Source organism: Eucalyptus grandis, chromosome 2, assembly GCF_016545825.1.
Source record: "Eucalyptus grandis isolate ANBG69807.140 chromosome 2, ASM1654582v1, whole genome shotgun sequence".
In the NCBI taxonomy this organism is placed as follows: domain Eukaryota; kingdom Viridiplantae; phylum Streptophyta; class Magnoliopsida; order Myrtales; family Myrtaceae; genus Eucalyptus; species Eucalyptus grandis.
Window position 1 is genome coordinate 2,384,495 of NC_052613.1, and position 20,680 is coordinate 2,405,174.

At 40.3% G+C, this 20,680-nt stretch overlaps 1 protein-coding gene across 1 annotated transcript; it reads left to right on the plus strand.

Moving 5' to 3' along the window:
- Positions 1-16,075: 16,075 nt before the first annotated feature.
- On the plus strand, positions 16,076-20,625 carry LOC104417828 (LRR receptor-like serine/threonine-protein kinase). The gene is given in 3 exon segments (XM_010029041.3): positions 16,076-18,752; positions 18,755-19,585; positions 20,023-20,625. Coding segments are annotated over 3 exon segments (3,354 nt in total). The 5' UTR covers positions 16,076-16,729; the 3' UTR covers positions 20,523-20,625.
- Positions 20,626-20,680: the final 55 nt, after the last annotated feature.

Below are 20,680 nucleotides of genomic sequence, written 5' to 3' on the forward strand. Positions count from 1 at the left end.
TTTGATTCGCCTATAAAAGGTTACAGTGGAAACTTTGAACTTGAAGATATGAGGATAATGGGGTTGCACATTTCAAAAGAGGAAGGAAAGTGGATATTTCTATCTTCCGTATTCCACCTTTACACATTTAGTAACTCGGTTAAAAGATAATGAGATCAATTGATTAGAGTTAATAAATATAAAATTACTAGGATTAAAAATAATATGTCATGCATTAGTTCATCTTATGAGGCAGGCTCAATGGGTTTAATCAAGATCATTTTAGTTCATCATATGTGTTTGAGCAAAAGGGGTGACAAATGGAGTGATTTGTATGAAAAGATAGAAATATAGGTTATTTTGGGTAAATATTTTACATTGTGGTATCCCGAACTTGTATCGATAATTGAAAGTATATTCTGTAACATATTTCATTAGACTACCGTTTACAATGGCCATTGAAAATCCGATATGCGTCAATCACACGTGTCAGCACATCGGCTTTTTGAACTGCCCGATATGGACAGAAGTATGACTAGAGGTAATTTTTTGGTAACTAGTATAAATTTAGGGAATTTGCGATATGTATTGGTGTTGTAATCTTGAGCGTGGGAAGTAGGTTGGTTCAACTAATCGTACATAGAGAAAAATCTAGACTAAATGAATAAAAAATCAATCAACTAAGTTCAAATATACTAAATAGATCTTTCTATTTTAGTCTTTAGACTTTTCACTTACTTTGAATGAAATCTTTAACAAACGAAGTTTTTAATCACCTTGAAATCAAAATAAACACTAAAATTAACGACTCTCATTCCTCAGAAAATAACAAAATTGGTTTGGTAAAAAAAATAATTAAAGCCCATGAATTTACCTTGTAAGACAGTTGATTAGAAGAGAGAGTTTGAACTTTGATTAACCTGTAAAATGTTACAATATAAAATTTGAACTTGAAGATTGGAGGATAATGGGATTGCACATTTCAAAAGAGGAAGGGAAATGGATATTTCTATCTCCCGTATTCCACCTTTACACATTTATTAACTTGGTTAAAAGATAATGAGATCAATTGATTGGAGTTAATAAATATAAAATTACTAGGATTAAAAATAATGTCATTTAGTTCATCTTATGAGGCAGGCTCAATGGGTTCAATCAAGATCATTTGGGTAATATGCCATGTGAGAATGAAGATATGTGTTTGAGCAAAATGGGTGACAAATTGAGTGATTTGGGTGAAAAGATAGAAATATAGGTTATTTTGGGTAAATATTTTACATTTTGGTATCCCGAACTTGTATCGATAATCGAAAGTATATTCTGTAACATATTCCGTTAGACTACCGTTTACAATGGCCATTGAAAATCCGATGTGGTGTCATTCACACGTGTCAGCACATCGGCTTTTGGAACTGCCCGATATGGACAGAAGTATGACTAGAGGTAATTTTTGGTAACTAGTATAAATTTAGGGAATTGGCGATATGTATTGATGTTGTAATCTTGAGCGTGGGAAGTAGGTCCCGGTTCAACTAATCATACATAGAGAAAAATCTAGACTAAATGAATAAACAATCAATCAACTAAGTTCAAGTATACTAAATAGATCTTTCTATTTTAGTCTTTAGATTTTTCACTTACTTTGAATGAAATCTTCAACAAACGAAGTTTTTAATCACCTTGAAATCAAAATAAACACTAAAATTAACGACTCTCATTCCTCAGAAAATAACAAAATTAGTTTGGTAAAAAAAAATTAAAGCCCATGAATTTACCTTGTAAGACAGTTGATTAGAAGAAAGAGTTTGAACTTTGATTAGCCTGTAAAATGTTACAATATAAAATTTGAACTTGAAGATTGGAGGATAATGGGATTGCACATTTCAAAAGAGGAAGGGAAATGGATATTTCTTTCTCCCGTATTCCACCTTTACACGTTTATTAACTTGGTTAAAAGATAATGAGATCAATTGATTAGAGTTAACAAATATAAAATTACAAGGATTAAAAATAATATGTCATGCGTTAGTTCATCTTATGAGGCTGGCTCAATGGATTCAATCAAGATTATTTGGGTAATATGCCATGTGAAAATGAAGATATGTGTTTAAGCGAAAGGGGTGACAAATGGAGTGATTTGGGTGAAAAGATAGAAATATAGGTTATTTTGGGTAGATATTTTACATTGGGTAAATAAACAAGGAAATCGACATTCTTTTGAAATTCCGGAAAATTAGAAAAAATATTTTTTAACCAGTAAAATTATTAACAAAAAGTAAAAAACAATAGGGACACCCTAAATGTAGTAAAGTTTCAATTTTTGAAAATTATTAAACACTTATTCCCGAGCATATAGGTGCCTATTGTACAATAATTATATTAATTTTATTTTCTTCAATATTGTCACTAACTTAATATGTTAATTATTATCAATTACGAAGAAAATTTCGAACATCACAACAATGGCTGCCTAAGCATTGAGCTCTTGATCGAGCTTGCAACTATGGTTGGTCTCTCTCTCTCTCTTCATTTGGTTTTCATTTGCGATGTTTATGCATTAAATTGTGATAGAAAATGTTCACAGAACTTGTATAAGAAAACCTTGTATTAATGCAATGCACACAAGAAGTACTGATTTAATTTGTTGAGTTTGTTGATTTGGACTCACTTTTTTATTTTGGCTAGAACTTAATCTAGAATCCCTTATGAACTTAATTAACATGATTTGAACTTCAGTATTATTGATCGAAGGCCGAAAACATCCGAAAGTTCGAGGATAGCTAAATTGCATTATGCATTTTACTTTCACCATTAAACACTGAACTCACATTCTATAATATAGGAAAAGAGAGAGACCATTATCACAAGTTTGAAGCTAGAGTGCCCATGGCCACCAATTCGCAAATTTGGCGACCATGGCCATGATTAGAGCTAGCAAAATGGATCATAAACCCATATTATGACCTATTTTTAGTTAAATGGGTCATAGATGGGTCAAGTGAAAATTAAATATGGATCATAAATGGGTATGAGAAAGTAAAACACAAAAAGAAATTGGTCTAAATTGGTTATTAGGAAACCCACTTAAAGTTTAAACCCATGGCCTTTTTAACTTTATAAAAAAATTATAAAAAATTGAAATTAATAATTTTTCATATTTCAATTTTTTTTTTTTTCTTTTTTTCTTTCTTTTTCTTCCTTCCTTAGCCGACGGCCAGCCGTCGATCGCTGACAAGCCAAGCAAGGCTCGAGCTCGTCAAGAGGTCGCCGACAACCGGCGGCTTGAGCCTCACCAAATCCGGCAAGACTCGAGCTCACTGGTGTCGAACGAGGCCTTAGCCTCGTCGGGATCGGTGAGATCGAGCCTCACCCGAGCCGGCGGCCGGCCGAAGAAGAAGAAAAAAGAAAAGAGAAAAAGAAAAATAATTATCAAATTTAAAAAGAATTATAAAAATTTCCATTAAATTTATATTGCATAAATTTTTTAAAATATTTGTATTGCATAAAAATGTTTTAACATTACTTTTTTTATAAAAAATAATAAAAATGAGCTTTTTAAGTTTAGTTAAATCTTTTCACGTTACAGTTTTTAGTTATTCAATGGTATGTTCACTTCATATAAGAGAAGCATGTGCATAGTCTAATTTTTATAAATATTTCAATTTAGAGGTTTTTTTAACTTTTTTATTTACTATTTTTAATTTAATTTGAAGTTTTAATCCAATTAGCATATAGTAGAAGTGGGTTTTCCTAGAATATTAATAGGTTTTAGCAATACGGGTTGGATACGAGTCGGGTACGGGTCGAGTCAGGTATAAATCACTAGATTTACATTACAAGAATATGGGTTAAAACGGGTTAAATTGGTCAAATATAGGTCGATCCATTTTCAACCCGACCCATACCTGACGGACCCACCCATTTGCCACCCCTAGCCATGGTTGAGAGCTTAGAGCTATGGTGGCCATGTCATGAGTGAGAAGAGAGAGAATAATTGTTGCTTCGTTGAGCCAACTAGATGGAGGAGTGATACGTGACACTGAAATAGTATCTCACCAGCAACTTTATGACATCAAGTGAGATCGAGCACTAGCAGTAAGAAATAGAAAATAAGAAGACAAAGATGAATAGAAGAAAGGGGAGAAAGATAAGAAAAAGAGAAAGGAAAAGATGCCTCCGATGAAAATGCCCTAATCATAGCCTGAAAAATACCGACGAGCCTTTTTTTATATTAAGGATACGTTTGGTAACTATTCTATTCTCAAGCCAATGCTAGATGGAGAGCAATAGGTGACATCGAAATAGTATCTCACCGGCAACTTTACGTATTAAACGAGATTGGGCACTAGCAGTAAGAAATAGAAAAGAAGAATAATAGAAGAAAGGGGAGAAAGACAACAGAAAAAAGAAAGGAAAAGATGCCTTGAATGAAAATGCCCTAGCCATAGCTCAAAAAATGCCTACGTTTGGTAAATATTCTATTCCGAAAAATCATTATTGCTTAGAAATGGTTTTTTTTCTGATTATGTAAGCCACTTGATTGAAAGTAAGAGTTTGAATTTTAATTGGCTTGTAAAATATTGGAATGAGAAAATTTGAACTTGAAGATGTTAGGATGATGGGGTTGCACATTTCAAAAGAGGAAGGGAAATGGATATTTCTACCTCGTCTTCCTTTAAACTTTTTTTTTAATCAGAAAAACTATTTTTTTTTTGGTAAAATGAAAAAAAAAAAACTAATTTTATTTATCATTAGAAGTTCTAGACAAATCCCATAGAGGTTAAGAGGGCTGGGCTAACCATGAAGAAGAAAGAGTGTTCAAATGTTGGGCTTTTACTAGCCAATCAGCTACTTGATTCGTCATTTCTCTACAATGGGCTACGGAGATTCTTTTGAAATGAGTCAGCTGGGCCTGGGCTTCCAAGACAAGTGCCTCCGCCTCCCACGGCATGTGACTTTCCTTCAGAAGTGCTTCAACCAAAACAGCATTGTCATGCTCCAAGTACAAGTCCTCCTCTCTTCTACAAAGCCTATAACAGAGCAAGGGCTTCGGCTTGAACTGACGAGGAAGTAGGAACTTTTTTGGCAAATCCATTAGGCAAAACACTTGAGGTGTCGAAAAGGACCCCCGCGATCACTCCTTCCGAACAACCGACTTCAAAGGACCCGTCACCATTTATTTTGAGGGACTCGTTCTTCAGCGGACACCAATTGGAAGGTAAATCAGCTTGAATCATGTCAAGTTTCAAACTTTTAGGGTTATATTTGCTATAATTTCTAACCATAGACTCCACTAATGCAATTAGGGTCCCTAGCTTGGGGGGTCTTCGTTAGAATACAAGGTCCTTTCTGGTTTTCCAAATATACTAGAGGAGGGCTGCAATTTTCTCAAAGGATGGTGAGTTTCCTTTTTATTGTTGGTAATGTTGTAGCAACTCGTCCATTCTTGTGATGTTCTAACCCAAGATCTACGAATGTACCACAAGATCTTCCCAAACCAAACTAGTCCAAGAGCAAAGTAGGAACATATGTTCCACTATTTCAACTTTTTAGTTGCGAAAAGGGCAAAGACGCTGACATATAATCTTCCTTTTATGCAAATTTTTTCTGGCAAGAAGTGCATTCTGGCACAAACCAGATAAATATTTTGATTTTTTTGGGAAGGTCTTCAGGTGCCAGATTCAGTACCATAACTTGCGGGATGACTGATAAGATGATGAGGCTTGCATTGTATTTAGTTTGATTTCCTCCTCTCAAAGCATGTTATAAGCACTTTTGACAGAGTATACTCACATTGTTCTGCCCGTCCACACTAATTTGTTTTTTTTTTTTTTATGCGTTTTGAAAGGTATAGTCAGTATTTCACTTACCAATTGTTCATCAAAAAACCTTCCAAGTGTATAATCGTCCCAACTTTCTTCTTCAAGGAGTATGAGGTCAACAACTTTGGTTGGATCGCCAAAGTTAGCTGGCTCACCAATAATTCCACATTTAATCTATTTGTCTTCTCGTATGTTAATTTCCTATCTAGTACCTATCAACCACACAACACACTTTGCAATTGTTTCCCTACCCATCAAGATACTTCGTCATCCCCAAGAAGGGCAAGACCCTTTTTCGACTTGCCAGAATGATCTGCTAGGGAAGTACAACCCTTTAAGAATTTTTCCCCATAATGATGCCCAATTTTGTACTAGACACGATGCTTCTTTGCCAAGCATGGCTCCGTCCATGGCTAACAAATCTCTAAAACCCATTTCCCCTTTGTCTTTTCTAGTTTTGAGAACCTCCCACCTCTTCCAGTGAATACTTGACCTTGTTTCGCCCTTTTTCCACCAAAATGCAACTATCCTTCTTTCTATGGATTGGCATATTGACACTAGGATCTTGAAGATAGATATAACATATTGAGGGAGGGCTTGGACAACAGTTTTGATGAGAAAAGGTTGGACAATACCTATTTAATTTCAATAATCATCCAGTCATTAACCACTTTCCTCATCAAGGCCAAGAGAGTATTGGCCACCACGATGAACAAATATAGAGACATGGGATCACCTTGATGTATCCCTCTTGATGATTGGAAATAGGACAATGGCTCACCATTCAATTTAACACTCAAAGATGCTGAAATGACATATTTTATAACTCTATTCACCCACAATGAACAGAATCCTATTTATACCAAGCAAGCCTCTAAAAAGTCCCACTACACTCTATCGTATGCTTCTTTTATGTCAAGTTTAAGTATAGCTTGAAAAATTTTCTTCCTTTTCCTTTATTGAAGAGTAGTTTTAACTCACATTAATTAACTTGGGTTAAAAAATAATGAGATGGATATAAAGTTACTAGTATTAAAAATAATATATCATGTATTAGGTCATCTTATGAGCTTGATTCAATGGCTTCAATTGAGAGCATTTGCATAAATACGATGTGAGAATTAAGACACGTGTTTAAGTTAAGGGGTGACAAATGGCATGATTTGGGTGGAAAGATGGAGTTATAGGTTATTTTGGGTAAATATTTTACATTGCGGTAAATAAACAAAGAAATCGGTATTCATTTGAAATGCCTATAAATTAGAGAATTATTTTGAAACAACTAAAATTATTAACAAAAGTTTTAGAACAATAGGGATACCTTAATTTAGTTAAATTTTAATTTTTGAAAATTATTCGATACATATTCTGGAGCATATAGGTCCCATTGAAAATATTTTTATTAATTTTATTTCTTTCAATAAGCCTCACTAACCTAATATCTTAATTATTATCAACTACAAAGAAAATTTCGAATGTCACAACAATGGCTGCCCAAGCTAAGCTCTCAACAGAGCTCGTGGTTATAATTGCTCTCTCTCTCTCTCCCTCCCCCTCCCCTCATTTGGTTTTCATCTACGATGTTTATGCACTAAGCCATGATGGAAAATGTTCACGAAACTTGTATGAGAAAACCTTATATTCGTGCAATGCACATACATGAGAAGTACTTATTTAATTTGTTGAGTTTGTCAATTTGGACTGACTCTATATTTTGGCTAGAACTTAATCTGGGGTCCCTTATGAACTCAATTAACATGATTTGAACTTCAGTATTGTTGATTGAAGGCCAAAAACAACAAGGATATCTAAATTGCATTATAATTTCACCATCATTGAACTTGCTTTCTATAATACAAGAGAGGAGAGAGAGAGCAACTATCGTCATGACTTCAAAGTTAGAGCAGCCATGACCATTAGCTCAAAGATTTGCCAACTATGGCCATGGTTGAGAGCTCAGAGATATGGTGGTCATGTCACGTGTGACAAGACAGAGAACAACCATTATGCCGTCGAGCCAACACTAGGTGGAGGAGCAATAGGAGATATCGAAATAGAAGCTCACCAGCAACTTCATGATGTCGAGTGAGATCAAGCCCCAAAAGTAAGAAAAAGAAAAGAAGATGAAGACAAATAGAAGAAAGGAGAGAAAGACAAGAAAAAGAGAAAGAAAAAGATGCCTCGGATGAAAATGACCTAGCCTCAGCTCAAAAAATGCCCGCTAGCCTTGTTTGATACTAAGTTGACCACTCCATACCTCATTCCACACTAATTTGAGCTTTTTTTCTTTTTTTAAGAAAACAGCCTACTTCATGCTCTTATTTTTACCAAAAAGGGGAGAGAACTTTTCAACTCAGGGAACATCCATAAGGTTAAAAAATATCGGTTTTTACTCCAATGAATGGGGTAAAAGGTAGTAACACCAAATTTTGCATATGCCCAATATGTGAGCCCATTTATGTGACACATAAAAAAAAGACATGAAGTTAGGAAGGCCCGCTTCATAAGCTAAAGGGCCCACGTTACCCATCTCCCAAAATAAGGGAGCTCAGGTTATCAAGCTAATTATATATGACTTAAAAAAAAAAAAACAACTGTTTGAAGTGAGAGACTGTTGCATACAGTAGTCATTACTTTGTTAAGTACATTCCTAGAGCTCATATTGACTTAAACATCGGAGGATCTCAAAAATCCACCTCCATAGGGCCTTTCTTGTTTCGTGGCGTGCAGGCCGCGTGGAGCCATTAGCTGGTCGAACAAGGAATTCAGACAAGAGAAGGTTGAGTTACAGCCCAATTCAAATTTGTGTTTTGACTAATAAGTATCATAATTGATAAACTCGTCGAAGAAAATTCCACCGGTGGGCAGCTACGCTAGTTGAGAACATCTCCTTCATCGCTGAAGTCGAGGGTTCAAAACCCGTGATTGCTAGCGTTTGAAGACAAAGGGCAAAATAAAAATTTATTGGGTAATATCAATTATATTTTTATCCCCTAAAATAGAAAAGTGATTAGGAATAAATTGAAATAAAAACAAGAAGTAGAAAAATCTACTTATTTATTCGAGGTAACATTTTTTGAAATAAGGTCATTTTCTTCTTTTTTTTGTCTTTTTTTTTTTCCTTCCTTCTTCTTTCTCCTCTAGCTAGTCGTTGGGCCTTGGTGATGCCTAGCGAGTTCAACTTCGTCGGCCTTCAACAAGGTTGACCTTGTGGTGGCTGGGCGAGGCTTGCCCGAGAACTCACTAGCCTTCGTCTATGGCCAATCGCCAACCATCTTTAAGGCCTCATGATCGGCTAGAGGAGGAAGAAGAAGGGCGGAAACAAAAGAAAAGAAAAAAAAACGAAAAAAAATCAGAAAAATCTTATTAAAATACTAAAAAATATTTCATGTCACAAAAACATTTGAAGATTGTAGCAAACGCATTATTTTGCTTGGAAACTCATTCAAGAAATAAAAATAGAAAAAAAAAACTATTTCTGAGTAGAAATTGCTCCCAGAAATAAAAATATTATCAAGCACACTCTTAATACCATGAAAGTATATTTTCATCAAGCTTCTTTTAAAAACATTTTCTTACTCACATGGAGTTTATTTTACTGCTAATGTAATGATATTTTGAATATTCTTCTCTGAAAGTTTTCTCGGACAAAATGCAACTACATCACTATCAATTTCATTCACGTGAAATATTTTTCCCTTCTTTTGTTTTTTCCCCTTTTTGACCTCTGCTTAATCTAATTTTCTGGGAAAAAGAATATAGTCTACGGGCCAAGAAAAGAATCTAGTGGATCGATCGCAGTCGGTCTCCTTTAAATGGACTGGGCCAGTTAAATTTGGGCCGGCTACATGACAAATATTTCCATCGTTTACAAAAATATTTAATCATAAATTATTATTAAAAATTATTTTTTCAAATTATTTTTTACAAAACAAACAGAGCCTTAAATCAACACCATGATTCGTATTAACGAGTTATAATCATATTCATTGTTTGTTCCAATCTGCTAAATGTCATAACTTCAATTCCATATTTCAAATAACCAAATCATGATGAAGACGTGTCAATTCATATGTATTTTTTTGTATTTTTGAATGAGGCCTAACCATATAGGACAGTGTCATACTCGGATTTTTTTCTCTACAATCGTTTTTTTTTTTAACCTCGTGTTGTGCAAATAGATTGGTGTACAAAATTAACCCCCCCCCACAAAAAAAAAAATCTTAGATTTGCATATGTACTCCGAACCAACAAGGAAGCATCAAATTTCCCATGTTTTCCTTTTTCCCCTTTTCTTTGCCAAATCTTACAAGTTTACTATCGTTATTCACTAGTCAATCTAGTTGTCTTTTGCATGCCAAATCTTATCTCACGCGCCAAATGTCCAATCGACTAGTATATACTAATTTCAGCGCCATATTTACCAAATAATATATAGTATATAAGAAATTCTATCTATCCTTACCCTATCTCATCTTATCCTATGGAACAAATGTGATTATGTGATCATTAAAAACAAGAAATGTACTCGGTTTCCACCGAAGGACAACAGCAAAACCAGCCGCATAATTGAAACGTAAGGTATTTAATTAGGATCGCATCTACAAATGACTTAGGGATACCTGTTAAGCAAACATTTAATGGAACTTTATAGTTTTCAATACAATCGGTGTAAAATTAAATTTATTTTTCTAAATAAAATATTCTCAATAAGTGTTATGAGGACGCTCATTAACATGATCTATTTAATTACACTATAGCATATGCCTAACATCTTCTAAAGGTGGTTAGACTAGTGGTAAACAGATCACCTGTCTTTCACGAATTCGATTGACTTCATGAAGGAACCTCTAACCAACTCATGTAGCGTTGTCTAGCTATGACATATCTTTTATGGAGAGATAGCTTGGCTGCTACTTATTCAATGGGCTGCGATTACGAGGCTCGCCAACTTCAGACCTTCAAGCCATAGGCAGCGTGGAGTAGTTATGGTCGAAATAGAATATCTCGTAGTGGGTGGGAGATTCTTGTGATAATGTCCAAAGGCGATCGCTAGCATTGGTTGCCCTGAGGAACTTGTTAAAATGATTTAATTACACTAATAGTATATGCCTAATATGTTCTAAAGGTGGTTAGCCTATGTGAACCATCTTTCACTAGTTCGATTCACGTCATGAACGAACCTCTGAACAATCGCATAACGTTGTCTAGTTACGGCACGTCTCATGTGGAAAGATACCTTGGCTGCTAGTAACTTGGCGTGACTACAATGAAGGGGCTCACGGATTTCGAACGATCAAAATAGAATATCCCGTAGCGGGTGCGAGATGTCTATGATAACGTCCGGAGGCGATCACTAGGGTCAATTTCCCCTCCCCATCCGACCAACTAAAAAAGGGCGGAGTTCTAGAGATGGTCCCTTCTTGCGTTCCTTAAACTATATTGTAGAAAGGGCCTAGAGAACATGAGAGTTGGAGAGTTCAAGAAGACACAAACCCTCCTCGACAATCATTGGAGGAGATTATCTTAGGAAACCCATGAAAGATGGAGATCGCTCCTTAATTAACAAACTCTTCTTGCATGTTCAAATGAACCAGGGTTTCTCAAATTCCAAGAAACTCAACATGTGCTTACTTAATTGAAAGATAGATTCGAGGCCAATCACCGCCGATTTAACAGCTTAGATCATGAACCCCCCTTAGACAAGATTCTCAAAGACATTGGGAGATTTAATTAGCTGCTGACTCCTACCATATCTTCAAACTCAAGTTGAACAGCTGCCGCAAGTTAACGTTAGATGCTCTTCCCCACATGCATGCGTTAATCTGTAATTTCCTGGATTATATTTTTGACCATAAGAGTATTGTTATATTCGCTTGGAATACCGAGGTCTACCCCCAAGCTTGCCTGCTCGAAAAGTCAACCGCGACTTTTCCCTTTATTCCTTTTCTTTTCTTTTTTGATATTTAAAGAAGAAGAAAAAAGGGACTTTTGGTATTTTCATTATCCTTTTCTTTTGGGTAATTTGGTTTTTCGTAGTCTTTTTGTTGTTGCTAATTCTGATATTTCGTTATTCACAATGCCTGCATGTTGCGAAATTGCTATTTTTTGACGCCCTTGGGAACGGCGGTATAAACATCTAGCCTAGCTAATATGGATGTGATAATTGAGGTCGGTTTTATGGGTTAAAGCCTCACGTGTGTAAGCTCCGATCTAGAGGTGAGCGTCGGTCATGATCAATGGCCGGGCAAGATGACATGGCAAATTCGAGGAAAACATATGTAAGACCAATTGAAAGAGTTTCTTGATCAGGGGAAGAGAGTTACTTCTCCATTTGCTTCATTTTGATATGCATGGCTTTAGCTTTCAATGGCTTCGGTCCATGCAAAAAACGAAAAAAGTGGCAATTATTTTAGAAAAAAGTAACAAATTAACTATAGCAAAATCTGTCTTTTCACCTTTAATTATATATATACACCGGTGGGAACCCCTCTTTTAGTGCCGAAAGGAGAAAAGCTAATGAGGCCATTACCCTCAAAAGACGGGAAGATTAGATCATCATCCACATTATTATTATTATAATAAAAGAAGATAATAATGCCTAAAAATAACAAAAGAAGGGGTTGGAGGAGCATCAAGGAAAGGATTGCTTGCACGAAGGGTTTGCCTTGAAGTGATCTTTGCATCACAATTCAAACAATCCGTCGGTCTAGGGTGCGTTTGATTTGCAAAATCAAGTAATTTTGAAATATTTTTCAAATTACAATATCTTATATTACTTTCAAAATGAATGAACAAGAAATATCTTCATTTTTCATAAAAATATTTAGATATGAATTATTGGTAACAATAAAAAAAAAATTACTGGCTAATCATTTCAAAAAATACAGTCAATCAATTTTTAGAATATTTTTTTTTCTAGATGATGAAAATATTTTTAGTTTCATTTACTTTTATGAGCTATATAAGCAATTATTTATTTCAAATATTTTTAAATTTTTTATTTTTCACTAAATAAATGGATTCTTGATTTGAATCAATTTGGACCTATTTAGTATATACCATCCAATCGTGCGGTTCGGGGCCACATTATAAACTTTTCTTGGGTCAAAATCATGCAGCAATGGACCCAATCATTTGGCTATTCCAACTTTTCCCCAACACTATTTTCCGATTATTGTTATCAGTGATTTCTCTAAAGCAGTCGAAATGCACAGTGCATTTATACCCAACCTGTCTCAAACAATATCTTCCGATCAGTGATATATGCATAAAATCTCGATATATATCCTATATAAATTTAATTTATTTTTTCAAAATGTCAATGACACGTGTCATCACTTATCACTCCGTATAAATGACATAGAAAAAAATACTTTAATTGGAATATAAGACATCTGCATCCCATCAAAGGGGGAAAAAGACGAAAAAGGAACACCCGCCATTCATAAGATTTTAATTGATTAGTGCTTTAAAAAAAAAAAAAAAACCTTTGATCATGGCTTTAATTCGGCTTCGATATACTCTCAATTATTCACAGGACGGTACAAAAGTTTTCCCTTTGGAATAATTAACTTAAGCAAGAGCCGCTAAATTTGACCGATTGAAGTACATCAAAAGTATTCGATTAAAAAAATAAAAGTACGTCAAAAGTACAGGTTCAATGTTTGGTCCACGATAACTTTTTCTTTAGCAAATCAAACGTAATAGTTCCTTAATGAAGAAATTTAAAAGCTTTAATGCTGCTTTGAATACGTCTGCCAAATGCATTAAGATCATCTTATTTTTATATCGTCATCATATATATAATTTATCTTGTTGCATATATATATATATATATATATTATGGTTTTTTTTCCCTTCCAGATGATATCATATTCATACGTGGTGGTATTGAAGTTTAGACTTAATGGGGCATTTTTTTTTTTTTGCTAGCATGGAAAACCATCTGTATTATTTGCCACGAAATAATAAAATTCTGCTATTTACAAAGAATAATTGTGTTTAATTTAATCGATGAACGACTTAAAAGTTCAATTTCTAACATTTCACCGAAATTATACAAGATTCACTTGAAAATTCGACATTCTGCCTCGAATAAAAAGTTAATTTTTTTCTTGATAAAAGGAGGGGTATAAGTCCAAATTAATAATTCTTAGGATGCATTTGATTCGATTTTAGGAAAATGCAAAACTATTTTTCAAAGATCTTTGACTCAATATATATTTTCCGAAAGCAAGTAATATTTGGATGAGCCACCATAAGCCTAGGTGAAGTCGTGCAACCTCAGCAAGCTTCACAACGGAACAGATCGAAGCAACCCTTGATGAACAGGTCTAAAGCTTCGGCAAGCTTCGCGACTAGTGACCATCGACCTCGGCAACCCTGGTCGACCCTCGTCTTACCAGATTTCACTTGAGCCATGACCCTCCAAATCTTGCCCAACAAATTCATGATAGTCGACAGGGCTCAGCAAACCTTGGCCGGCCTCGATGACTATTGGCGATGGTTTGCTAGCCTCACGCAACTCTTGGCGGATCTTCACTAGTGACCCAAATCCGCAAACGTCTAAGAAGATGGATGGTTTTTTTTTTTCTGATGACGAGATTGGAAAGTGAAAACATTAGTGAAAGCAATTTTGGAAGATGAAAAAGTGCATTAACCCTAAAAGTTGCACTCCAAAAATGCCGTCATTGCTGACATTTCTCCAAAATGTCATAAATAAATAAAAAATCAAGCTCCCTAATTTATCGAGAAAGTAGAATCAAGCGCATCATTCTTACTTTTTATGATTAAAATAGACTAGTATCGAATTTCGAACTTTAAAGTCACTATCGACAACGAACTCTAATTTTAATTAAACATCACCCTTTTTTTATGTGGGCTAGGCAAAGATGGAGAAGCAAAACATCTAACTAGTGACATCCCTTTGGATCTTAAAAAAGGCGACTAAAGTCTAGTCCAATTATATCCTCGTGGCCTATATACCTCCCGAATACAATAGGACAGATTCCACATCACTGTGGATAATAATGCCATGCATATGTCGTCTTGTCCTAGGAGAGTGTGTGGATGATGACAACGTGGGGACGGACAACGAAACATATGACATTCCTATGTGCGTGCGGTGAATACACATTTGATTGAAGTCGCTTTCGAACAGTCGGATTAAAAGAACCTACTGGTGTTACAGATGATGTTTGATGCAGCACTCTGCAATTATTCAAGAATGTGCACGAGCTCATGATGAGGGCGAAGCTTAATGTCGACGTCAATGCAGAGATATGGCGAATCGAAGGTGGAGGTGGTGGCGGCGGCAGTGATGGAGGTGGTGGTGTGGTGGTGGTGGTGTGGTGGGTAGGGCGAGTTCTCTGCTTTTGATGGGCGGTTGTTGTCTCTTTCTCCTTGCCATCTCCGATTATCAAATTCAAAACCCCAGAGATAAAAGAAAATCAAGAACCGGATAAACAACTCGAGAGCTCATCATGTGCGACCTCCCCTCCATCTCTCGTGCCGAGATTCCCCCGATGGACACACCTGTATGACGATGCGAAAAAGGTTCCCTTTACAATAACATAAGCACTTCACAGATTAAGTCACGAGGAAGGCAGTGTCCCGTTAGAACATGGCTGCTGCTCGTTGCACGGCGTCACGTGACCGGCACCTTTTCCTTTCTTCTTCTTCCTCCTCCTCGCTTAGCTTTTATATTGGAAAGGGCGATGGATTTTGTGGTGGGTAGACGATGGAGTCACATGACAGGATCTCCATCTCCATCGGTTTTTTATTAGTAATTTTGAAAGACTTTGCTGCTTAATTCTGTGTCATATAGAACTCTGACACTGCTAGAGGAGGGAGTTTTCAATTTTCATTCACCCCCCCTTTTGTTTTTCTGACATTTCACGTTTATTAAGGTTTTTCCTATGTCATGTAGTTACAGAATTAGGGAAATGGTACCGATGGAGTGTTAAGTGTGTCATAGATCCCATCATGGGACAATAGAAATTTAGCAGAAAACAGTTTTTCTACCTGCAGTGTCCCTTATCTGTCTGCATATATTCTAACCATCTGTTCAGATCTAAATCTGACCTCTAACGGAGCTCTGAATCACATTTTTAGTTCCCTAAGGTAAAAACCCTTTTAGCCTCAAACCAAGCTCTCTGAGTTTTGGACATGGACTGGTGGAGAGACAGGGGCCCTAGTGACTTTTCTAATGTCATTCGAAATGGTGACTTTTCAAGCGAAACTGAAACATCAACCTGAGGCAAATCAAGAGGTGGAGCAAGGCAATCGGAAAACCGAAAACACAAGGCTTTGTCTTCCATTTCACTAAACCGATCCCGCGATTTTCAGATGTGAAAAGAGGCGAATCCAAATTGATCTTGTACTACAAAGCCCCTGCAAGATAATGAATAGTTTAGACCAAAATTACAGACTGACTCTTGCTTTTGCCAGTTAGCCCATCTCTCTTCTGTGTCTCTTTTCTCCTCCTCCTCTTCCCCAATTCAAATTAAAAAAAAAGTCAGCAAGTGCTCTCTCTCTCTCTCTCTCTTCCTCCCTTCCCACCTCAGTAAACAAATGGCAAAAAGGAAGGAACAGACACCAATCTTAAAATTCCACTCCTCTCTGCACAACCCTCATGGCCTAGCTGTTTCTTGGATCCGGAGATTCTGGGAACATTTAATTTCCCTCTTGCATATGCATATGCATGTGGTTATGCATTCATAAAGAAAAGAGAAGGAGAAAGAGAAAGAGCAGGAGAAAAAACAAAGGGGACAAACAGCCATGTACATTTAGCCCACCAAGACATGATTTGATTTCTCCAACCATTGCCTCTCCCTAGGCTGCTCCAGCAACAAACAACCCTCCCTTTCTGTTCCCAATCACCTCGGAGTTCGCAGCACTATAGTTTTAATTGCTTGCTCGTTCTAATGCCTGTAAATCCATGGACTCTCTCCACCTCCCTATGCTCCTTCTCCTTCCTGCTTCTTGTCCTGCCTCTCCTTTGCCCAGCCTCCGCCATCAACCCGCAGGGCCAGGCCCTCCTGTCGTGGAAGGCAAGCCTCAATGGGTCGCTCGAGGAGTTGGACGATTGGAAACCAGCCGATGAGACCCCGTGCCAGTGGTCCGGAGTCACTTGCGGCTCCAGCAATGAGGTCATCGAGTTGAGCCTGAGTTATGTCGATTTGCTCGGGTACGTCCCCTCCAATCTGAGCTCGCTGCATTCTTTGCAGAAGCTCGTCCTGTCAGGTACGAACCTCACTGGGTCGATCCCGAAAGAGATTGGCTCACTTCCCGAGTTGGCCTACTTGGACCTGAGCGACAATGCCTTGACGGGGGCGATCCCGAGTGAGCTCTGCGGCCTGCCCAAGCTCGAGGAGCTCCACTTGAACTCGAACCAGCTTGAAGGCTCGATACCTGCCTCGATAGTGAACCTCACCAGCTTGACGCAGCTGACACTATTCGACAATCAGCTCAGTGGCGAAATTCCAGCCGGGATAGGGAAGCTTAGCAACCTCGAAGTCCTGAGGGCCGGCGGGAACAAGAACCTCGGAGGGCCATTGCCCCAAGAAATCGGCAATTGCACCAACCTGGTCATGTTAGGCCTGGCCGAAACCAGCATCTCTGGGTTCCTCCCCTCGAGCCTCGGCAAGCTCAATAAGCTCGAAACCCTGGCCATATACACGGCGCTCCTATCGGGGCCGATCCCGCCGGAGCTCGGCCAATGCACCAATCTGCAAAACATGTACTTGTACAATAATTCGCTGTCGGGATGGATCCCAAGCCAGCTAGGGAACCTGCAGAACCTGCAGAGCCTACTGCTGTGGCACAACAACCTGGTGGGCATCATCCCGCCCGAGATCGGCAACTGCGCCAGCCTAATTTTGATCGACATATCGGAGAACTCGCTCACGGGGAGCATCCCCGCGAGCGTCGGGAACCTGACTGGCCTCCAGCAGCTGCAGCTCAGCTTCAACCAGATCTCGGGCGAGATCCCAAGGCAGCTCGGCGACTGCCGCGGGATGACCCAGATTTTGCTCGACAACAATCAGATCACGGGCACCATCCCGTCCGGGCTGGGCAACCTGACGAACCTGACGCTGCTGTACCTGTGGCAGAACAAGCTCCAGGGCATGATCCCGCCGTCCCTCTCCAACTGTCGAAACCTGGATTCCCTCGACTTGTCCCAGAACGGCCTGACCGGTCCCATCCCCAGCGGGATATTCCAGCTGAAGAAGCTCACCAAGCTCCTGCTCCTGTCCAACAACATCTCCGGCGAGATCCCGCCGGAGATCGGGCAATGCCGGTCGCTGATCCGGTTCAGGGCGAACGACAACCAGCTCAACGGGCCGATCCCCTCTCAGATAGGGAACCTGAGCAGCCTGAGCTTCCTGGACCTCGGGTCGAACCGACTCACCGGCTCCATCCCCGACGAGATCTCCGGCTGCCGCAACCTGACGTCCTTGGATTTGCACTCGAACTCGATTTCCGGGAACTTGCCCGGCGGCCTGAACGGGCTGGCGTCCTTGCAGCAGCTCGACTTCTCCGACAACCTGATCGAAGGTCCGCTAAGCCCGGACCTCGGCTCGGTCAGAGTGCTCACCAAGCTCGTCCTCGCCAAGAATCGGCTCTCCGGCCCCATCCCGACCCAGCTCGGCTCGTGCGCCAGGCTCCAGCTGCTCGACCTCAGCAGCAACCAGCTCACCGGGAGCATCCCGGCGAGCCTCGGCGGGATCCCGGCGCTGGAGATCGCGCTGAACCTGAGCTGCAACCAGCTCTCCGGCGACGTCCCGGCGGAGTTCGCCGACCTCGACCGGCTCGGCGTGCTGGACGTCTCCCACAACCAGCTCTCCGGCGACCTCCGGGCCATCGCCGACATGCAGAACCTCGTGGTCCTCAACATCTCCCACAACAACTTCGCCGGGCACGTGCCGGAGACGCCCTTCTTCGCGAAGCTCCCCTCAGCGTCCTCGCCGGGAACCCCTCCCTCTGCCTCCCCGGCAACGACGGCGGCTGCGCCTCCAGCGGTCCCGGCGGCGGCTCCCGGCGCGTCGCCGGCGCGCGCGTGGCGATGGTGGTCCTACTCTGCGCGGCGTGCGCCCTGCTCCTTGCGGCGCTCTACATCGTCCTCGGACCGAGCAGGAGGGGCCCACTGGGCTTCCGCGGTGGGCCCGGCGAAGGGGACCGTGACGTGGAGATGGGCCCACCTTGGGAAGTGACGCTCTACCAGAAGCTGGACCTGTCGGTCGCTGACGTGGCGAGGTGCCTGACGGCCGCCAACGTGATCGGCCGCGGCCGGTTCGGCGTGGTCTACCAGGCGACCCTCCCATCCGGGCTCACCGTCGCGGTGAAGAAGTTCCAGATGTCGGAGAAGTTCTCCGCCGCCGCCTTCTCGGCCGAGATCGCCACGCTGGCGCAGGTCCGGCACCGGAACATCGTCCGATTATTAGGATGGGCCGCGAACAAGAAGGCGAAACTACTATTCTACAGCTACATGCCGAACGGCACATTAGGTGGGCTACTACACGAGGGCAGTTCCGCAGGATCGGTCGGGTGGGAGACGAGGTTCGAGATAGCCTTGGGAGTGGCCGAGGGACTGGCCTACTTGCACCACGACTGTGTCCCGCCAATCTTGCACCGCGACGTTAAGGCTCACAACATACTGTTGGGGGACCAGTACGAGGCGTGCCTGGCCGACTTCGGGCTTGCCAGGCTGGTCGAGGGCAGCAACACCTCCGTCTCGGCGAGCCCCCAGTTCGCCGGCTCCTATGGCTACATTGCGCCCGGTACATACTCATTCACCTAACCATCATCTACCATGTCATTTCATAAGAAAGGAGACAAATTTCAGTACCAAATTCTTTTTGTCCGGAATGAGAAGGGATTAGGAGAGGATTAGAAACTCTTTTAGCATGAACATCTAATCTTTAGTCGCTATTAGGTTATAAATGACATGACTCACGTTTGGCAGCATTACATGATAAACGTACGTTGGATCGACCATATGCCTTTTGCATGTAGGCACGATGTGACCTTGCTAATTTGCATGGCATGCATCATGCCAAGGATGTGATGTGACCCGTTTGGCTCCTTACCGCATTGTGTGCACGTTCGGGCCATAAAGCAAAAGCATGTCGGCTGTCTTTTTCCATCTGCAATGGCATGACATTGCCAATTACCATTCCAAAAGAGTGATGAATTCTGATTTTATTGCTGTCTGCAGAGTATGCTTGCATGCTGAAGATCACTGAAAAGAGCGACGTGTATAGCTTCGGAGTCGTCCTGCTGGAGATCATCTCGGGGAAGAGGCCAGTAGACCCGTCGTTTCCAGATGGCCAGCACATCATCCAATGGGTCAGGGACTACCTGAAGAGCAAGAAGGACCCGGTGGAGATCCTGGACCCGAAGCTCCAGGGCCATCCGGACACACAGGTGCAGGAGATGCTCCAGGCGCTCGGGATCGCGCTGCTCTGCACAAGCAATCGCGTCGAGGACCGCCCCTCGATGAAGGACGTCGTGGCATTATTGAGAGAGATCCGGCAGGACGCAGCCGAGGCCCACAAGCCAAACGGTTGCCAGGTCGCGAAAAGGACGGGGGAGGAGGTCCCATCCTATTCGTCGTCATCGGTGACCCCGGCTCAGCTACTGATGCTCCAGGGGTCTTCAAGCTGCTCCCTGGCTTATTCATCCTCTTCAGCCAATTATGGCTCAGGAAACCAATGACAATTTTAAGTCTAGTGTAGTTTAGTTGAAATAAATCCAATTATTAAGCTTTTCATAACTAGCTAGAAGTAGATGAGAGGTCATTGTAAAGATCAGTTTAGAAGTGAGGGCATCTGATATCTTTAGCTGATTCAGACACCAAGATGAGCAAAAATGTT